Raw genomic sequence first — 20,921 nt, 5'->3', positions numbered from 1 at the left:
TTGGGAGTATTGTTTCTACCTTACTTTTATGAAAGATTAAAAACAAGGCAAATCATGAAAACAGAATTCCAGAGAGTATTAAAATAGGTTGTTTTTCCATTGAACTTGTTTCTGATTATTACTGCTCTTCAGACTAGACATTTTTAAAGTATTTTTCTTCTCATTCCTATTTGTAAAAAGAGCAAAGAATGGGAGGGTCCTTTTGGCTCTGGGCTGGAATTTCATCTGAGTGATTGACCGTCTTCCTACTGCGATTGCACTGTCCCAAAGCCAAGGAAAAAAAATCCTTTTGCACCATTCAACAGCATTAGAGAACTAGCTGCTCCTCCTCTCCTTTGCATATGGATTTATCTCCAGCTTTTTAATGATTCAATTAAAGACTCAAATTTCTTACAGAGGAAAAATAATTGAAAAGGGAGGCTTGAATTTAGTTACAAGGGATATAAATTCCTTTCAGATATTAAATGGTCAAAAAGTGGTAATTAGGAATATTTAATACAGGAAGTTTATATGGCATTTGGACTTTCTTCTGGATTTTGTATGGAGTTTTTTCAATTCTCGGTAAGTTTTACTTTTGCTTTTCAGAATCAGAAATAAAAACCTTATAAGAATTAAGAAAGTTTGGCTTCAAACTTTAGACGTATCTATTCTGCAATTTTGGTACTTTGTTAATTATATTTAATATAAGTGGGGTTGTTGGGAATATATTACTTTAAATTTTAGGAGATCTACATTAATTGCATTTTTAATTTTTTGGTTCATTAGCAATCTAGTGGCCTTTCTGTTGCAAAAGTGGAAACTCGTCATCATCTGCTTTAGTAGACCAAAAACTGACTTTTTAAAGAGATTAAAAGGAAAGTTCTGATCTGGGTGAGACATGGCTGAAAACTGGAAGAACTGTTTTGAAGAAGAGCTTATATGTCCTATTTGTCTGCATGTCTTTGTGGAACCTGTCCAACTTCCTTGTAAGCACAATTTTTGTAGGGGATGCATAGGAGAGGCTTGGGCCAAAGAGTCGGGGCTAGTGCGTTGTCCTGAGTGTAATCAGGCTTACAACCAAAAGCCCAACCTTGAAAAGAACTTAAAATTGACCAACATTGTGGAGAAATTCAACTCTCTTAATTTGGAAAAGACTCCCTCAGTCTTACATTGTGTCTTCTGCCGCCGTGGGCCACCTTTGCCTGCACAGAAGATCTGTCTAAGGTGTGAAGCTCCATGCTGTCAATCCCACGTTCAGACACACCTGCAACAGCCCTCTACAGCACGTGGGCACCTCTTGGTGGAGGCGGATGACGTCAGGGCTTGGAGTTGCCCCCAGCACAATGCTTACCGACTGTATCATTGTGAAGCTGAACAGGTTGCTGTTTGCCAGTTCTGTTGCTACTACAGTGGTGCACACCAAGGGCACTCAGTATGTGACGTGGAGATCCGACGCAATGAGATTAGGGTAAGTAGGAACATTGCTTCACACTTAAATGCAGCTTTCTTCTTATCTGCAAAATACAACTGGTACATTTGACATTAGTCAACCTGTTTTCTCTGATGGTGGATGGAGTTGCAGAGGAGGGGTCCTGAAGCAGCCCCCAGCCTTTCTCTTCTGTTGGGGTACATAATTGTGGGCAGCCTAGAATCCATCCTGTTGCCTGTCCAGAGAGTGTAATGCTTTCAGTTGAGGTAGTGAATGTTGTCACATCAGTTTAAGTGGAATAGAGGAGGTTATTACTTCAAATGTTTTTAAAAGAAAAGCAAAATAAAACCTTTTCCTGTAAATTAAGTTACTAAGCTATCTTGCCCTGGCAGCAAAATATCTTTGGCCAATTCAGTGCTTGATACTGTACCAAAGAACATCAAGGAATTTGTATTCTACTTCAGGTAAAGGCCAGTTTCTTAGCTGTCTCTCTCTCCCCCCCACCCCCGTTCTTTGTTTACCATTAGCTATGGTTTACTTTGTCCCTGTTTTGATCTGAGGCCAAAGAGGAACCATTGATATCAAATGATAAATAATAATTGAAAGTGCAGCAAGAATTTTTTTCTTATTGTTTTCTTGATTGCACATCAGCAGGATCACTATTTTTTTAGTATCTTTGCTTCTTAATTCTGCTAGGAACAGTTTTATTTTCAATAAGAAATGTGACCCCTTTTGCACAAATGTAATGTTTTGCAATAATAAAATGACCCATTCCACCCAAAGGTGACCTTTCTGTATAAATAAATAAAAATAGAAGTAGAAATGGTTGTTGAGTTTTGGTTTTTGCCTTTTGCCTTTTTCTTTTTTTTTTTTTGCAAGGCCTACAGAATATACTCTTTCATTGCTGCTAACAAGGTTTACTGTAGGTTGCTCTATGAACTTATCCTGGCACTATTTCATCTTAAATGTGAAAATGAAGTAAACAAAAGCTGAAGTTATTTTTTCAGACCTCCTTAGAAATCTTTCAAGGGAAACCAGGCCTCCACTGCACAGGATGTTGGGGGAGGGGAGGGGAGGGATAAAGTAATGGGAATGTGTGTGGTGGGGAGGTATCCCTAGAAAGGAATACCATATGAACTCAACCCTCTCTCCTACACTGACTTCATTCTATGAAGGGAGATAGGAGATGGGCTCTTCATATTCATCCAAAAGGAACAAAAGATATTCCCCAAAGAAGCCATCATTAGGTGGTGGAGCAAGGGAATGTAATTGGAAGAACACCAACAGCTTCAAATGAATATTTTGCACTTTGACAATACAGTAAAAGTGGGATAGTCAATCTGATATTCTGTATTCTTCAGATGGTTTTGCCTGCATCCCTTTAAATTCCAGCCAGCCTGGCCATGAACATATACTTTGGACTGTAGTTTCTTTAATTCCTGACATTTCAGTAGTTTCTGATAGGTTGAAATTTCAGGAGTCTTTGGAGGGGGGGATTTTTCTATACATGGAAGTTGTACAAAAGATTAAAATATGAAGGCCATGAAATTTTATTGGACTACAGTCGTAAGATCACCTAAAGTAATTTAGTTAGTTTTTGGCAACATTAAAAATGGCTATGATAGACTTTTCCTCTGTGTCATCGTATCCCTTCATGCATGTTTATCTATGAAATGAAATTGTAATCTGTACTGGTGATCATGAGGCTGAAACCAGGGAGTGGTGTTTACTCTGGATTAATACTGAGTTTAAGGGTGTGATCTTGGGTATGTGGCAAAAGTCAGACTGAGGAACAGCTGTGTGACTACACCTGCATGTAAAGACAGGCTGACTGGGCCCTGTCTTCTTTTTTTGATCTGATCCAGTTGCTTCAAAATCTGCACAAACAGGTCCACAGATTCCTTTCAAGCAGCATTGTGTAGGATAAATATTTAACAAATGAAAAGCGGTGGCTGTAAAACAGACAACTTTTGTATATTCCAGTGTTTCCAAAATGACTCACCATTTAGCTGCTAAAATGGGGGAGTGAATAAGTCATAAATAAAATTGCTTTCTTGTTATTTTCCAATTGGAGAACTAATCTTGTGGTTGGGATGTGGGTATGTATTCTGAATAGAAAGAGTGAGTTTGAGCAGAAAGATTATTCCCCCCCCCTCTACTTTTTTGGAGATGGGGTGGGAGAAGAAGAGGACAAGCCAAATACCCCTGTGAGTGGCTCTGCACATCTCTATAGGAAGAAGGGAAGATCTCGCAGAACTATAGAGAAAATCATAGAATTGGTTTCTCCCCTTCCCTCTTATTTATAGATAGGAAGGAGAAAAGGAAGGAAAGTTGGATCAAATAGAAAATATATATTTTTCCTCAAATCTAGCAGAGATTTGGCAAATGACTGATGAACTGAGACTGGCAAATCCCACTAACAGTTCAATTCAGAGCTTGCTTCTTGATAATGAGTCAATTTTCTGGAATTTTTAGTTATGTCCACACCCAGTTTTTTCTAAAACTTACCTTGTGTCCTTCATTACCTTCCATTATATAATGTAATAAGCTATATTTATTTTGGACCTCACTGTGATAGTCAGGCTATATATATGTAGTGAGTTAGTAAAAAGATTGTCTGGTGGTATTTCTCTGAATAAGCAGACATTGTCTCGAAATCAACTGAACTCTGTGTCCTTGGTTGGGCTGGGCAATTCTTGGTTTTGACTGCAGTTTATAGTAACGAAAAAAACAATACATGTTGCGTTTAGTTTATTGTTTGGAAAAGTTTTTGCTTCTTTTAGCCCTGCTGAACTTAGCACTTTGGGAGAATATTTTGAAAGCTAATGTGATTTATCATTAGTCTTTTAAAATTTATATATCGTATCTAATCTATATGAACCATTTCTCATTCAAAGTTCTGAGGATGTCTTTAACTGAAGTTAACTTTACCGTTGTTGTTTTTTGCGTGTAAGTGTTCCAAGGATGTGAGCTGCTCAGTAAACTCTTGTTGGCATCCATCAGTCTTTTTATAATTTTGTTTATATCCATTGAGTCAAGTATGTCTAACTACAGCACCTACATTTTGTCCTTTTGATGACTGTATATTGCTCCCTTTTTTCTCCTGTAATGTTAAATTTTAAACTATAAATGAAATGAAACAGAGACTTACTACTTTTGGAGATTTCACTTTGTCACTCTATACCTTCCATATTGTTGGTGGCATATTCAATCAATATCAGTAATGGATGTAGGCTACATCTCTTCCTGTCTCTGAATAAGTTTCTTTCCAGTGTCCTTCATTAAAGAATATCAATCTTCCCATGGTATCCTTCATGTGTCTCCTTGACTAATATCCTGGAATATTATTCATCTCAGCCATTGTCTAACTTCCTTTTCTAACCGTTTTTAAATGCTGTCCATATATGCAGTCATGGACATTTCTTTCTCTTTTGCACGTTAACACAGATTGCAAAGTTTTCTTAACTGGCCATGCACTAGGCTTTTTAAAAAAAGTTTTTCATTGTAGTAGAAGTAGAAGAAATAAATAGGAATATGGAGATGTTATGAAGTGAAATGCAGACATTCTAAGAATAATGGGAAATGTCTTGGAAAAAGTGAAGTCTATGATAATAAAATTAAAGCCTGTCTCTTCCAATTGAATAGAGGGTTTGTTGGAATGAGTTAAGGATGTTGGGTTTTTTTCTACAATGGACATGCTTGTACAATTTTTATCAGTCATAGGTAGTTTTGATTATAGAAATTTTTCCAGTCCTGAGCTAGATAAGGCAAGAGATGTAAGAGTTCAGCCATTATTAAAATTAGGACATTTGGTTGTAAGAAACAACATTTATTATGGTTTGATTATGAGTTGTTTCATGGTATATGCCGCATTCATGAGTGCTCTGAGAAATATGTAAAATTGAAAAAGAAAGCTAGTATTTTTAAAATGTATTGGATAAAAACTAATTTTTTCTTTTACATGGATCTATCCAAAGTATTTATATACCTCGGCAACCACATGTTCCTTTCATATTTATTAAACCTAATGTATGAAGTTGGTACAAACAAGATTGTCAAATCAAGTATGAACTAATTTCTAGTTCCCGTGGATCAGTTTTTCCCTTTATTAGTGACTTTGGAGCATTAAAACTAGTGATGAGCAAAAGAAATAAATGCTTGATCAATGGAAGAACTCTTAGTCAAAAATTGCAATGAATTAGCCTGCTTGGAACAAACAGAGATAGTCATTTCATGTGTTATTCTAAGTTTGCATGACCAGCAAATTTGGTATTTTTTAGTACCAGAATACAAAAGCAAATTGTATTGTTTATATTTTCTTAAATTCTACAGGATTCCAGAAGTTGTGAATTCTTAATTTGCAGATAGCTTGGTTTGCCCTCTTAATAAAAAAAATAAAATCTTCAGAAACCTCAGCAAAGGGGAAAGAAATTGAACACTCATTTTGAACCCTTTTATGCTTATTATCTTACAATGTTACTACTAATTTAGGTTTCTTCTATTTTTAATTTAAAAGTCAGTTTTTGAGACCTATAATAAACCAGCTCGTAGCATTTATACATTTATTATTTCTTTATTGGTTTGATTTCTATGACTACCTATCTTGCCATAGCAAAACTTAAAAAAAAACTCTTAAAAACAAATAAAAGTTTGAACAGAATATAATAAACACCTTGAAATTATCCCTTATTCTGCATATATATTTCTCTATCATAGACAGACTTTTGTAACATGTTTTAACATGAGAGTGCTGTGTCAGTCATATGGACTTCTTTTCTAACTTAGTCATTAGTCCATATTTTAAGTTTTTGTTTTAAAATGCAATTCCCCACCACCTTGGTTTTTATGTGATATGGCAAAGGTTTATATCAAAGGACTGTGAACGTAGATTTTCTTGCAGAAGGGATACTCTGTCCTGTCTACCAAGTATGAAAGAAAGACTCTTCTGACTCTGAAACACCCTAAATTGCCTCTGATGTATCCCATATCTACAATAAATGAAAAAAAAAATAGTGCTGTTCATGTTCATTTAAAATGAACAGAGTTTTTCCAAAGCAACTAGATTTTTTGGAGAAGAATATTCAGAGCATCTTCAGGATTGAATTCTAATGATAACATAGCAAATGGACAAAGGAAATAGGAGAAGAGGTTGCCTGAACCCTCAGTAGGGCCTACTCTAGCTTGCTTTGCCTTTGGAGGCAAGGAACAGTTAGTTTATGTCCTGCAAATTGGCTTTCCATGCTCTCATCAAATGCTTCCCCCATTTGGCTGCATTGCTGTGTGTGTGTCATAGAAGATGGCCTTTGTGCCAGAGTACATTCTGACAGGAATTTCGTTACCTGGCCCCAAAGAGGCCCAATGCTTTTTTTGTGTTGAAAAAGGCAGAGTTACAACAGCTCCACCCAAACCGCATACAGGAACCAGCATGTGAGAAAAAAACAGAATGGTTAAGAGTGTCATTCTGAAGCCTTCTTTCGTCAGAAGCTGTGCTGAGGTGTCATTTAAAAATCATTCAGCATAAAAGGTATTATGGCCTAAGCATGATTTAACACAGTCATCCTTTCTTCCCCTCTTGCCCAGCCACCTTCTGTGTTCATCTTTCTTTTTGTGGGTGAAAATGCTTATAAGGTCACAGTTATAATTTTGCACAGGCAAGCTGTCTCTGGGTGGCCTGTAAAACATGTTGCTGTCTGTTTTCCCAGCTCCATTTTCTGCTCTGCCTATCACTTTAAATGTGATGTGAAGCTGCAGGCGTTCTTCTCCACAGCAGCCCCCTCCCACCCCTTTTCTTTTCTTCCCTGAAACTGGCAAGGCCTGCTGAGGTCTTTTAATCTCTTGGCTTTCTGCATCCTGAATTTTCTCCTACTTCGATAGTTCATAGTTCCCTATTCTATGCAGCCATGTCCATTTCCCCTCTACCTTGGTCATGCTTCTTTCCAAATGCTCTTTAATGGTTTGTAATAACCATCTTGCTCCTCATCTCTCTTGCTGATTTTCTGGTTTGGACAGCCTCTGCATTTTTTTGAGCTGGGCTTCTGTTTTCATGGAAATTAACAATGAGAAAATTAAATGTATAAGATAGAAGAAAGGACTGTTTCACAGAAATTTTGGAGGTTAAGATCTAATTATCCAATTACCTCCTGGATGTTGCCCCAGAGTAAATGTTTGACCTAAAGAAATGTCACATGAACTTACCTTGGGAATTCTTACATTTGCTAAAAAAAGGAATTTGTATGTTCATAAAGTTGAATTATTTTTCTTCCCGCTTCTCCCCAGACAACTTTTGTAGTAAGATCTATGGGATTGCAGAATCATTCCATGTGCTTTATTCTGGGTCATCACGGAAATAGGCAGGGTGAAACACATGCTGTGAAGGGAACCTATAGATGAGGATCAAGCACATGGAATTCCGGAAACAGATCACACTAATGTGGATAGAAGGCATGCAATGGAGGCAGTTGTTACAAAGCCTTTTTTAATAAAATATTTTAAAAAGATAAAAATTAAATGCAAACTAATGTAAAGAAAGTAAGAAAAAAAATCAAAGAGAAAGCTAAAGTGCAAGAAAGGAAAAACAATAAAACAAAAATAAATAAGGAAAAAAGAGAAAAAGAAATGGTTTCTGATTTTTTTTTTCTACAGCAGTTATAAGTACAATAATAAATTTATCTCTTTCTCTGAAGTTACAACATGTGTCCTTTATAATCTATCCTGTCTAATCATAAAACCCATAAATCATAAATTTGGTTTTTCTATTTTCCACAAAAAGTCTGTACGGGTTTCCATCAGCAATAAATGTAGAAATTTTCTCTAATCAGAGAAGTCAGTTGGGCAAGCTAAATCTTTACCTCCATTGTAGGTATTGCTCAAGCTTTCTATTTTGCATATACAATAATCTTACTGCAGTTATCATATACAAAAACTAGGTTCCATGATTACGTCCATCAATCCCAAAAGACTGAGAATTTTGTGTGTGTGTGTGTGTGTGTGTGTGTGTGTGTGTGAATAATATCATTAAAAATACGATTCCTGGGTATACTCATACTTGGATCCATGAGCATAAACTGGCTATCAAAAGGGATGAGCAATATTCACAGGCTTGGACGCATATGGCTGAGTTTGGCCACCATTTTGATTTCAACAAGGTGCACATCCTGTCCAGCGATACCATAAAAGGGGGCTGGCTACTCAAAGAAGCTTGGCTCTCTGATAGGGATCCAATCAACCAGCGCATTGATCTCTGCCCGGCGCACCACCAGACGTTGAGGATGTAGAGCATACACAACTGCCCACCCCAATGAAGACAACCCAGCTATGTGCCATGCAATCAAGAGAATGAGGCCATGGAAGAAGCAACCACCCCTTAGCAGCCCGGGCACCTCAGTGGTGCCCAGCCAACAGCTGATAAACCCTCCAGCTCCGGGGATATGCACGCGCCCCCAAAGAACTAGAAGGCTACCGTATAATAAAGGAACAACGCCCAGTGTAGCAAGAGATCCCCCACATTCCCTGAAACATCCAGAAGAAGTGTCATCCCCTAATGAGGGGATGGGGACTGGAGCATACTGGCAGAGCCCCACAGTGGAGATTCTGAGTTGGCTGGTGAACGATACCCAGGACACCCATATGGGTGCCGCATCACTGAGACACAGAGGTGGTGGGGACAGAGCCGGGGGGGTCGCTTGGATATGGAGCCGGCAGCCCCATGATGACAACTCACTTGCGCCTAAAAGGGAAGAAAGTTACTCCACCAGCCCATTCAGTATGCATGCGCAGGACCACGGGTGAAGAACGTGTGGACTCACACACACAGCACAACGGTGCCCCCGTGGGAAGCAAACGCGGGCGCCCAACATTGAGCAGGAACCGTGGGTCCCAATGAAAAGTCACGAAGCGATGCTCGAGATGACACAGATGCAAATAACGCCAAAAAAGGAGCGAAGGGAGTAGAAGCCAGGAGAGATGATGCATACATGGATTACACCCACATAGATGAGGGGAGGAGAACGGAAGGTCAAGAGCAGGGGGAGATGCCCAACACGCAGCCTAACGGGGTGAGAAAAAACAACTGGGGCTTGGATGAAGCGCACAGCAAGAAAAAGGGGGGGAAGGAGCACATCGTATTCAGGAACCCTTGGCAAGGAGAGAGATAACACGAGAGGGATAAACAACTGGGGAAATACGGAGGCAACGGTTAGCCAAAAAGGGGGAAGGGTTTCGTTTGGCTTAAGAACCTGTGACGAGGGGATGAGTAGTGATACATATACAGATAAGGGGAGTAGAAAAAGTATAAATACTAACACTAAGGATACGTCTAAAACAGCCCAATCAATTAGGACTGGTGACGAGGTCCAGGAGCCGAGTGCAAACACTGATCAACCCTATAAAAGTCTCTCTCATTGACTAGCATTAAGCCCTGACGATGTCGGTAGTTTTCCGACAAAAGCTTGGTAACTTATTAAACTTTTCTAGTTTGAATTTTTCCTGGTGTTCATATTTGGTTTGTTTCTCTCTCTCTCTCTCTCTCTCTCTCTCTAAATATATATATATATATATATATATATATATATATATATATATATATATATATATATAATTACATTAAAAATTGAAGAATAGCGATTCCTGGGTAGCTTTTTTACACATCCACTAAATATAAAATCTCCCTTCTTTTTCATATTTCCAGCATGACTTTGAAGTGCCCCTATGCTCTATACCCTAGGCACTTTTCCCTGCTTTCATATATCAATATTACCTCATTTTATAAAAATTCTCTTTAAGATTATAACATAGTGTAAATTTCTACCCTTTCAACCACATATTTTCCTCTTGTTCCATATGTATATTGTAACCAAAGTTTTTAGCCCTGTTTATCATACTGGTGGCTGTTGACTTAACACTATTCATTTAACAAGAGTTAAAAGTTATGATGGCCTCAGAAAAAAATGACCTGTGACCTGTCCTCAAAGTTACAATCGTCACCCAATGATCCTGATTGCAATTTGGGTGTTTGACAACTGGCTCACATTTATGAGAGTTGCAGTGGCTTGTGGTCATATGATCATGATTTGCGACCTTCCCAGCCAGCTTTTGACAAAGTCAACTCAGGAAGCTGAATTTGCTTAACAACTGTGTGTGTCACTTAACAATCGTATGCTTCATTTAATGACCATGGTAAAAATGGTTGTAAAATCAAGTCCAGTCATGTAATGAGCCATTTAATAACTACATTGCATAGTGATACAAATTCCAATCTCAATTGTAGACATAAGTTGACTACTGTACAGGACTAACTTTGCATTTTTTTTACTTGTTCAACTTCTGTTTTATATTTCAGTAAAATGTTATACATTTTAGCAATTACATGTTCATCATTTGTACATAATTCCATTTCAGACTCGGTCTTACAATATTCAAACCCACAAACTTTTGTCTAAATCTTTTCAATAACTATAAATAAGACAATTGGCTATTGTGTTCCTCTGCCACCAATTCTTCTCTAGATTCTATTTTGTGTCCCTGTTCACAAAATTCTAGTATCTTACAATAAGTTAGCCATTTGTTTTTGCCTGTTATTTCTGGTCTATAAAATGTTTCTTGTTCTGAGAGCCACAAAAGTGTTATTGATACAGCCTGGATGTGTATTTATTTCATATTATGTCTGGCACATCTAACTTAATGAATTTTAGTCACAGAAGGCTTTTGTAATGGAAAGAAATACAAATATCCCCTGATCCCTGCAAAATAGACTCATGGTCTATCTTTATATATCAAGCTTGGAGAAATGTATCTGTTAATTTTTGGTTTGCTTCTCCCTTTAGCCATCTGACAAAAAGAAAGCATATGGGAATAAAAGTAACTACCCTCAGTGACCTTGTGGTTAGATGGGAGAATGAAGATCAGACTCTGTGGCTTTCATTGATGCCCATCCTCATCAAGCCATGCTTGAATGAAAAGCAAAGCAGAGAATAGTTGGTTACTGCCACCATGAACCTTGATTGAAAGGCAAAAATTCAAATATTTCACATTTTGCCTTCTCTTCTGAAATAACTGGTGCCATTCCCTGTCTAGACTTCTGTAGCTATGCAGTTTTTGGAAGACTGGGGACATTCATTTGGCAATGGTAAATTTTGGTGCTGTATTTAGTGCAAAGGGATGATAAGCTATTCTTTTTCCTTGTATGAATCCTATTGAAAAAGACCTAAGGCACCTTCATTTAAAAGTCTAATTTCCTTCTCTGAAAGGAAAGAGGAACTCGATGGCAAAGCTTGACATTCCCACTGACCTCCCACTAATTAAAAGGGCAGAACATGTGCTTTTTAGCATTGTCTACATTGTTCTGAAGGTTCTTTTTCATTCATCTCCTGTGTCCAAGGCGCTCTCTCTCTCTCTCTCTCTCTCTCTCTCTCTCTCTCTCTCTCTCTCTCCCTCCCTCCCTCCCTCCCTCCCTCCCTCCCTCCCTCCCTCTCTTTCTCTCTCTCTGTTATCCTGTTTTGCTTAGAATCCTGTTTTCCTCTGTGTGTGTGTTTTAAATATCCTGACTCCCTACCCTTGCTCATATATGGTGCTCATTGGAACCATTTACAAAAAACAGTGCTGTGGGTTTTCTGGCATTGAGATATGAGAGAGAGGAAGAGGAGGGGAAGGGAGAGGAAAGAGGAGGAAACAATTGTGATTGGATATAAAAAAGAATAAAAGCTGCTGGCTTCCCCAGCGCCCTTGTGTTCATAGCTCTTCTGCCCTCCCCTCCCTACTTTGCATGTTGGAAATAGCTTACTGGCTGATATGTGGGAAAACAAGGCCCTTTCTCTTTTGAACCAACTTGGTATTTCCTAGCATATTCTTCCTGCTTGATATATAACATCCCTCAGGATTCTCTATATATGCAATGCATATGCATGCTGTGGATTTAGGTCTGGAGATAGGTTTTCAGATTTGTACAGAATTCTGTGTTACTAAAGTGTTACCTAGAATATAACGTTCTCCAGCAGGATGACTATAGAGTCCAAATGGATGGGTTCTATGACGGCCTTCCTGCCTGGCAGACTGGGTAAAAACTTCGGCCACACCCCTTCCTTTGGGCGTGACCCCAGTTTTGACTCAGTCTCGAAGCCTGGTACAAGTGCGAGAGGCAGCTCTCAGAACCAAACGAATTTAAACTCAAAGAAAACAGAAAAAAGGAATCCCCTCTTCTTCCCTTTGCAAGAGAAACTTCCTGGCAGCGATTAGAACTGAGAGAGGCAGCCAGGATCGGCGGACTCGTGAGTGGGGCTAGCTGGGGAGGCTCGGAACGGGCCGGATCGCTCACCCTTTCTTCCGGCCCGCCGAGCAGCTGTTTGGCGCGGGGGATCTCACCGGGTTGCGCGTAGCCCCCCGGGCCCTCCCAACAGCTGAGCAGCCTGGCCGAGGGAGCTGAGCGCCGCTCGGCGCGAAACAGCTGAGCCGCGCGGGAAGCGGCAAACCAGGTCGCCGCTCGGCTGCGATCAGCTGAGCGGCGCGATAGACAACGCGGCAAGAGCAAAGCCGGCGCTGAATTTCCTTCTATCCAGAGGAAAGGCGCAGCCCCCTCATGACTAGAGGAGTCTTCCTGATTGTAAAAATCAGGATCCGCCATTGTTTTTGAACCTCGTGGATTCCCGGGCTTCCATTGGGAGGTGTGGCTTCTTCCCCATTCGCCATTTTGGAAATTGATCTTCCCGCCTTTTCCCCTTGGGGGCGGGGCCATCACCCGGACTCCATTTTTTCCGGCAAACAAAGGGTTTTTTCCCTTACAAGGATCTGAGGTTACCCAAGGAAATTGAGACAGAGGAAGGAAGAGGGAAAGCAAAAAGAACCGTTTTCCTATCGTGGTCTGTTGCCACAGCCACAGACTGGGGGAGAGAGAGAGAGATATAAATTGCACCTTGTCTGGACTAGGTGAGGAGGTGAGGAGGAATATTCTTCCCTAACTGTTCCTATAGTGGCCTTTAGTCACTGCCTGGCAGGATCTTCTGTCCAAAGAATCCTGTCTGTCCGGCCATTGTTTGTATAGGCAGAGGAGGGCACAGTCCCAAGCATCTGCCTCTGATCTGCGTACCTCATTCCCCCATCCCAGGCATTTCCTACTCGGGGTGTCTGGCACAATGGCAGACAATGTCTCGTATTCAGTCACACAGGTCCCTCAATTGTCCCCCCCACAGCAGCAGCGAAAACGCAGATCCTCTGAATCAGAGGTGGGGGGGAAGAAGAAAGCTAAAACAAAGCACCTTACTCAGAAGGGACAGTCTAAAACGGCTGAGCGAGAGGCTTTGAGGAGACATTTGGCTTTGGAAAGACAAATTAGCAGGGCACAGAGAACCAATGCCAATGGGACAAATTTGGTTTCCCCTGTCCCAGTGGCGGCACCCAGCACAGAACCTACTGCCGAGGAAGTGCTCAAGACTTGGTCTCCTCCTGGGGAAACTGAACAGTTAGATTCCTCCAATCCCTCCTCACCAGCTTCTTCTCCCTCACCCGACCACACTCCAGCGCCTCACCCCAGCGACAAAGCGCAGGGGAACATATGGTCGGCACAATTTCAGGCATTCATGCAGGATGCATTCTCCCAATTCATGGCTTCCAAAGGGCAAGTGGCCTTTCACACACCCCGTAAGGGACGAGCTAGGCCACCCCCTACCAACATCTCTGAATCTTCCTCTCAACTAGGAGAGGGTGACTCAGTAGATCTTGACATGTCAGACATGCCCCTATCGGAGGACGAGGAAACCGCACCTGAGCAGGAGACGAGCTCTGGCCTCTTTAACCCAGCGCTCCTAAAATCACTCCTGATAAAGGCAGTTTCCACAGTCAGCCTAACATCAGTACAGGATGAGAGGCCATCGACAAGCAAGGAGGCCAACCCTCTATTTGCCAAAAAGGTCCCACAGGACAAGTACATTCCATGTGCGGAGGTCTTCATGACCACGCTGGAGGAACAATGGTCCTCACTTGCAAGCCCACCGGCACCTAACAGCGCGGAGAGGAAGCTTTTCAACCTATCTCCCTCCTTCTCTAACATGTTAGAGGTTCCCACTGTAGATAACCCCTTGATCTCATTATTCTCTACCTCCGCGATTCCAGGAGACATGGCGGAGGTCTTGAAACCTGAGGAGAAGAAATTTGAACACTCCTTCCGGCGTTCCCACATGGCTGCAGCCTGGGCGGCCAGAGCAGCCACCTCATCATCATTCTTCGCGAGGGCCTGCATCATGTGGCTGAGGGAACTGCAGGGCACGGTGCCTCCAGACCAGGTCAGAGTACACCAGACACTTGGCCAAACTCCTCGCGGCCTCTCAGTTCATGTCTGACGCTTCACTGTACGCAACAAAGTATGCGGCAAGATCCATTGCGGCCACAGTGGCCTCGCGTAGGCTACTGTGGCTCAAAAACTGGAAGACAGACCTGAGGTCCAAATGGCGTCTCTCGACGTCCAAATACAGTGGAGAGGCCCTATTTGGTTCCATTCTGGATCCACATGTCAGCGAAGGCAGAGACAAGAAAAAAATCCTAGTACATCCATCAAAGAAGTTAGACAGGAGAGGCAGTCAGGACTTCCGGAGGCAGGGCTCCCGCCCAGGAAGCCCCTGGGAATGGAGGCAGCCCTTTCGATCAGGGCAATCCTGGGACTGGCCCAGAGGCTCACGATCCTTCTACCCGAGACAGGATCGAACCCAGGATCGCCAAAGCCCGGGAGCCAGGGGCCAGTTCCAGTCCAGACGCCCATATAGAGGAGCGGGAGGCAGATCCTTTAAGCGTACCAAGTGACGCCAAACAGGATACACCCATCGGGGGTCGGTTAGGAAATTTCACCGAGGTCTGGGAACAGACCACTACCGACGCCTGGGTCCTGGAAACGATCAGGCATGGCCTGACCTTAGACTTCTGTTCTCCCCCTCCAAACCGGTTCATCAGATGTCCCATCTCCAGAAGAGCACACAAGACAAGGCTGATAACTTCGGCCATAGCTCACCTCCTGTCAATTCAAGCCATAGAGAAGGTACCAAAGGAAGAGGAAGGAAGAGGATTTTATTCCATCCTCTTCGTTATCCCAAAGACATCAGGAGGGTGGAGAGCAATCTTGGACCTGAAGGGCCTGAACTATTTCATAAAGTACAGGAGGTTCAAGATGCACTCCCTAAAGTCCATACTAGCCAGCGTGAGGGAAGACGATCTACTATCCTCAATAGATCTCACACGGACTGTCGTCAGCGCCAAGGGTATTCACAAAGATCTTAGCTGTACTAGCGGCCCATCTCAGGTTGATCCCGGTTCGTGTCCAGTTTTATCTGGACGACATCTTGATCCAGTCCAGATCTCGGGAACAAGCAAGGGCAGATCTCAAGACCACAATACGAACCCTACAGGGGCACGGATTCTCGGTCAATCTAAACAAGAGCCACCTCATTCCCTCAAGGAGACTGCAACACCTGGGCGCGGTGATAGACACGTCACAGTGCAGGGTATTCCTTTCCCAGGAGCGACTGATCAGCATATCCAAGCTAATCCACCAAATTCAAGGGATCAGGAGAGTGCCCTTGCTACAACTCTCGAAGCTCCTGGGGAAGATGATATCTTGCATGGGCATCATCCCATGGGCAAGGCTACACTCGAGGGAGTTGCAGTGGTTCCTCCTACCCTACCAGAGGAGGAACCTCAGCACCTCCAACAGGAGTGTGCTGGTACCAGCACAGGTGATGAAATCACTAAAATGGTGGCTATCCCCCACAACACTCAAGGGGAGCATATTCAGGGAACCGAACAGGGTCACACTCACGACAGACGCGAGCCTGTTCGGATGGGGAGCCCACCTGGGAACACAGATAGCACAGGGCCAGTGGGGACAGAAGGACCTGTCACACAGCATCAACTGGCTAGAGCTCCGGGCCATACACCTGGCCCTCCGCCATTTCTCACACCTAGTAACGAGGAGGCACGTCCTCGTACTAACAGACAACGTAGCAGCCAAGGCACATGTAAACAAGGAGGGAGGAACGAGATCAGTGGAACTAATGAAAGAAGCATTGGCTCTGGCTCGGTGGGCAGAAGCCAATGTGAGTTCCATCAGAGCGGAACACATCTCAGGGGAGACAAACACCCAGGCAGACTCCCTGAGCAGAGCCAAGGTGGACCAGTCGGAATGGCGTCTGGACCCGGCTCTCTTCGAGGAGATCTCCCGGAGGTTCGGACAACCGCACCTAGATCTATTTGCCAACCACAAGAACACACAACTCCCCAGGTTCTTCTCCAGATTCCCGTCCCCGGGATCGGAGGGAACGGATGCTCTCAGGTGCCGGTGGCCGGCGCAACTCCTGTACGCCTTCCCACCGCTGCCACTAATACCGGCAACCATACGCAAGATGATCGTGGAGGGCGCAGAAATGGTCTGCATTGCCCCTCACTGGCCACGGCGCCCGTGGTTTGCCGACCTCGTGGACCTTTCGATATCACCTCCGTGGAGGATTCCCCCGGACAGGGTAAAACTCAGTCAGGGCAAGCTCGTACACCCAGACCCCCAGTGGCTACAACTAGCCGCTTGGCATTTGAGCGGCAAAGCTTAACTAAACAATCTTATTCTGCAGGGGTGATATCGATCATACAGGCATCACGAAGAGCGTCCACTAATAGGATTTACGACGCTACATGGAAGGGAATTTGTAGGTGGTGCGCTTCGCTTCACCTAGACCCGACCGCAGTATCTATCCCCAATATCCTAGATTACCTATTGGAGGGTCTTAATAAGGGCCTGTCAGTCAATACTATCCGCAGACAGATATCGGCCCTTTCAACTGTACTCTCCTGCGACAACTTAACTTCCCTAGCACAACATCCAGTGATTAATGCCTTTTTAAAAGGGGCATCTAACACAAAGCCCCCAGTCATACACAGGTACCCGTCCTGGAACCTGCCTAAGGTCCTTCTAGCCCTGACATCAGCACCCTTCGAACCTCTTGAAACATGCTCACTCCATCACCTATCACTGAAGGTAGCTTTCCTTGTGGCAATTACTTCAGCAAGAAGAATCTCAGAACTAGCAGCACTGTCAGTAAGGAAGGATCTGTGTACCTTTTTCAAAGACAGGGTCGTTCTTAGACCAGACCCGACCTTCATCCCGAAGGTAAATAGCATCTTTCACAGATCTCAGGAACTTACGCTTCCTGACTTCTGTCCGAGACCCAAACATAGGCTAGAACACAGATGGCACAAGCTAGACGTACGGAGAGCACTGTGTTTCTACGTGAAACGCACCTCGGCTTTCCGAAAGACTGAAGCATTATTTGTGTCCTTTCAACCATCAACTATGGGAAAGAAGGTATCTTCTTCCACCATAGGCAGGTGGATCAGAGCCTGCATAGCGCAGGCCTACGTCTCACAGGATTTGCCAGCACCCACTCAGGTGACTGCCCACTCAACTCGGAGCGCAGCCACATCTGCGGCGTGGCTAACGCAAGCTCCGGTGGAAGAGATTTGCAGGGCCGCAACCTGGTCCTCACCTTCGGTTTTCATTCGACATTACCGTTTAGACTCCCTAGCAGCAGCAGACGCGGCTTTTGGCAGAAGAGTTCTTCAACAGGTCGTATCTGCTCAGAGTTCGGTAGCCTAGACATTCCCTCCCAGGGGGACATGAGGGCTTTGGTATGTCCCATCCATTTGGACTCTACAGTCATCCTGCTGGAGAAGGGGCGTTGTCTTACCTGAACGCCTTTTCTCAGCAGGATGATGTAGAGTCCAAGCCCACCCAGAGGATAGGTCTAGGCAGGGATATAATAAAGATATAATAAAGAGCTGCAAGGTTAATTCCAACAAAGTTTCTCGCCTAAGTCAAAACTGGGGTCACGCCCAAAGGAAGGGGTGTGGCCGAAGTTTTTACCCAGTCTGCCAGGCAGGAAGGCCGTCATAGAACCCATCCATTTGGACTCTACATCATCCTGCTGAGAAAAGGCGTTCAGGTAAGACAACGCCCCTTCACCCTACTTATGTAAATAAAGTACGAAAACAGCTGTGTCAGTTTCAATTCAAGGAACATATCAGCTCTGCAAATACATACATATATACACACATACATACATACATACATCCTATATAAGTAAAGGAATACTTTCTCTATAAAATGTTTCCTATGTATGATAAACTTTAATTTTGAGGAGAACATATTAGTTTTCTATGTAGCGGAAGAAATGTTTTGATTGAAGTATCCATCTATTCTCCAAAGCACCTGAAGGCAGGACAAGAAGCAGTGGATGGAAACTAATGAAGGAGAGACCAAACTAGAACTAAGAAGAAATTTCCTGACAGTTAGAACAATTGATCAGTGGAACTACTTGCCTCCAGAAGTTGTAGGTGCTCCAACATTGGAGGTTTTAACAAGAGATTGGACATCCATTTGTCTGAAATGGTATAGCGTTTCCTGCCTGAGCAGGGGGTTGGACTAGAAGACCTCCAAGGTCCCTTCCAACTCAGTTATTCTGTTAATTCCAAATATATTTCCAAACAGATGTGGTCCCGAGTTCTACATCTACTACCTTGAAATATATAGTATACATATAATTTGTTTTCCACATTATTCTCTATGGGACATCTCTCAGATTTGATTTTGAATTGTGGGGTGAAGAATTCCAACAAAAGAGCTTTGATTTTATTTTCTTTAAATGCATTTCAAATCCTCTTAGTTACATAGTATTTTATGTTTTGCAAGTGCCTCTTATTTCATTATAAAACATGTTTTGATTTAACAGAAATGAAGATAACTTATTTCTTCAGGGCACATGAATGCAGCTAGCAGGAGGAGTGATTGTAGAATAAGAGAAGAGGGCAATATTGACAATGGAAGGCCTCCCCAAAACATGCCTGAGAGAGCACTACTGAAGATGCTTCTGTGGCTTTCCAGAAAGGCTCCTCTAGTCAGCTGAGTAATCTCTGCTGAATAGCATTCCACAGCATTGAAGGAGGAGAATGCTTTGAATTAAAAACCTAAGCGTACTTGTATATGGAACCTGGATAAAAACAAAGAAATAAAATGTAAGCAATTTTAATGTCTTGGTACATTTCTACTTCTGCTATAGTTTCAGATGAGAAACATGGTCCAGGGAGATTTTTTTGTGGGTTTGATAACTGGATTGTTGCTGCTTTCTGAGGAGAGAATGGAAAGACTGATGGATAGGGCAGGCCTTTGGGGATCACAGGGTTTAGGAAGAAAATCCTCACATGCTTTATTTATGTTTTTAACAAAGATTGAATAGTCTCCAGAATTAAAGTAGGAAGACCAGTCTAGCTTTCATGTTATAGAAACCACCTTTGTGCTTATAAAATAGTGAATGTCTTCATTTTACTGATTTTTTTTCCTGTTGTAGATAAACTCTGACTTGTGCTGATAAGCACACAGGCTGGTTACTCAGAATTAAGTTTTCCTTTGTTATAAGGGTGGACAACCATTTAATGGCTATGGGCTACATCTAGCTTTTAGGAAAGTAGTAAGGGCCTTAGTTGGCCAAACAACAATACAAAACTGGTGAAGCCAGAGTTTGTATTGGAGGAGGCGGTCTAGATATTTTTGAATACATTAGAATGTTTATTTTAACGTATTAAACACTTAAACCTACTTTAAAGCACACACTATATGTTTTCTGTATGTTCCATTTAAAGATGAGAAAGTAAACAATTAAGTATTCCAAACTACAACTGAAGGAAATACGGTTAAGAGGCCATACTTTTTAATTGTAAGGCACTTTTAGATTATTTTAATGACATGCAGTATATAAATGTTTAAAAATATTCCAAATATTTGGCTATATACAGCATTATTTTTGGACTAGTGACATCCAATTTTTGTTGTTCTCAGTTATGGGAGTAGTACTACAATGGTCTGGCTGTGCTGCCTGCAGATGCTGTTTTAGTCCAATTCTTATGGAGGTCAGTAGGTTGGAGAATGCAAATATTCTTGGCCTCTCAAAATGAGCCAACAAAATTAAAGATAGTGGCCACCATATTTTTAAGGATTACTTTTTATAATAAATTTTCCAATACTTTTCTAACCTAAAGCAAATGTATGGAGCATATATTATCCTTGTCAGAGAGTCTCCCCGCTCCTATATGAAGAAACTCAAGAAGTGGAGCAATCTAGAGATTTCCTCTCTTCCTTCCAGGATTCAACTGTGTTTAATAAAATGACTGTTAATTACCTTTTTTCCCAAGTCATTCCCACACTCTTTTGTATAACCTTCCAAATACAGGAATGCTGTACTAGAGTTAACAGAATAACTGAGTTGGAAGGGACCTTGGAGGTCTTCTAGTCCAGTTGCTAACAGCCCGAAACAGTAAGGTTAATGTTAAGTTGCTGAGATTTGTATAGAGGTACTGAGTTGCAGGTTCTTTACCTCTGATCTGAAGGAAAAATATACTTATCCCAGGTACAAAAATATATGGGTACAAAAAGATTTCACAGAGGTATAATAGAAACTAAGAGAGTGTTATGAAGCAGGAAGTCACTATATGAATTTCT

The 20,921-nt window shown here is 42.2% G+C and overlaps 1 protein-coding gene across 2 annotated transcripts in view; it reads left to right on the top strand.

Moving 5' to 3' along the window:
- TRIM8 (tripartite motif containing 8) overlaps positions 1 to 20,921 on the top strand; it is a 64,901-nt gene that overhangs the window by 1,919 nt on the left and 42,061 nt on the right. Inside the window, exons 3-4 of one of the 2 annotated variants that reach the window (XM_039361641.1) lie at positions 181 to 561; positions 766 to 1,447. In XM_039361641.1, the coding sequence (XP_039217575.1) occupies positions 878 to 1,447 (570 nt within the window). In that variant the 5' untranslated portion in view covers positions 181 to 561; positions 766 to 877. The remainder of the gene's footprint in view (positions 1 to 180; positions 562 to 765; positions 1,448 to 20,921) is intronic. The other variant, XM_039361642.1, reaches the window with a different exon arrangement.

This window comes from Crotalus tigris, unplaced genomic scaffold (assembly GCF_016545835.1).
Source record: "Crotalus tigris isolate CLP2741 ecotype Arizona unplaced genomic scaffold, ASM1654583v1 scf7180000019328.220996217465:2438092, whole genome shotgun sequence".
NCBI classification, from domain to species: Eukaryota; Metazoa; Chordata; class Lepidosauria; order Squamata; family Viperidae; genus Crotalus; species Crotalus tigris.
The sequence above is the reverse complement of the archived record's forward strand: the minus strand, read 5'-3'. Positions and strand labels throughout refer to the sequence as shown.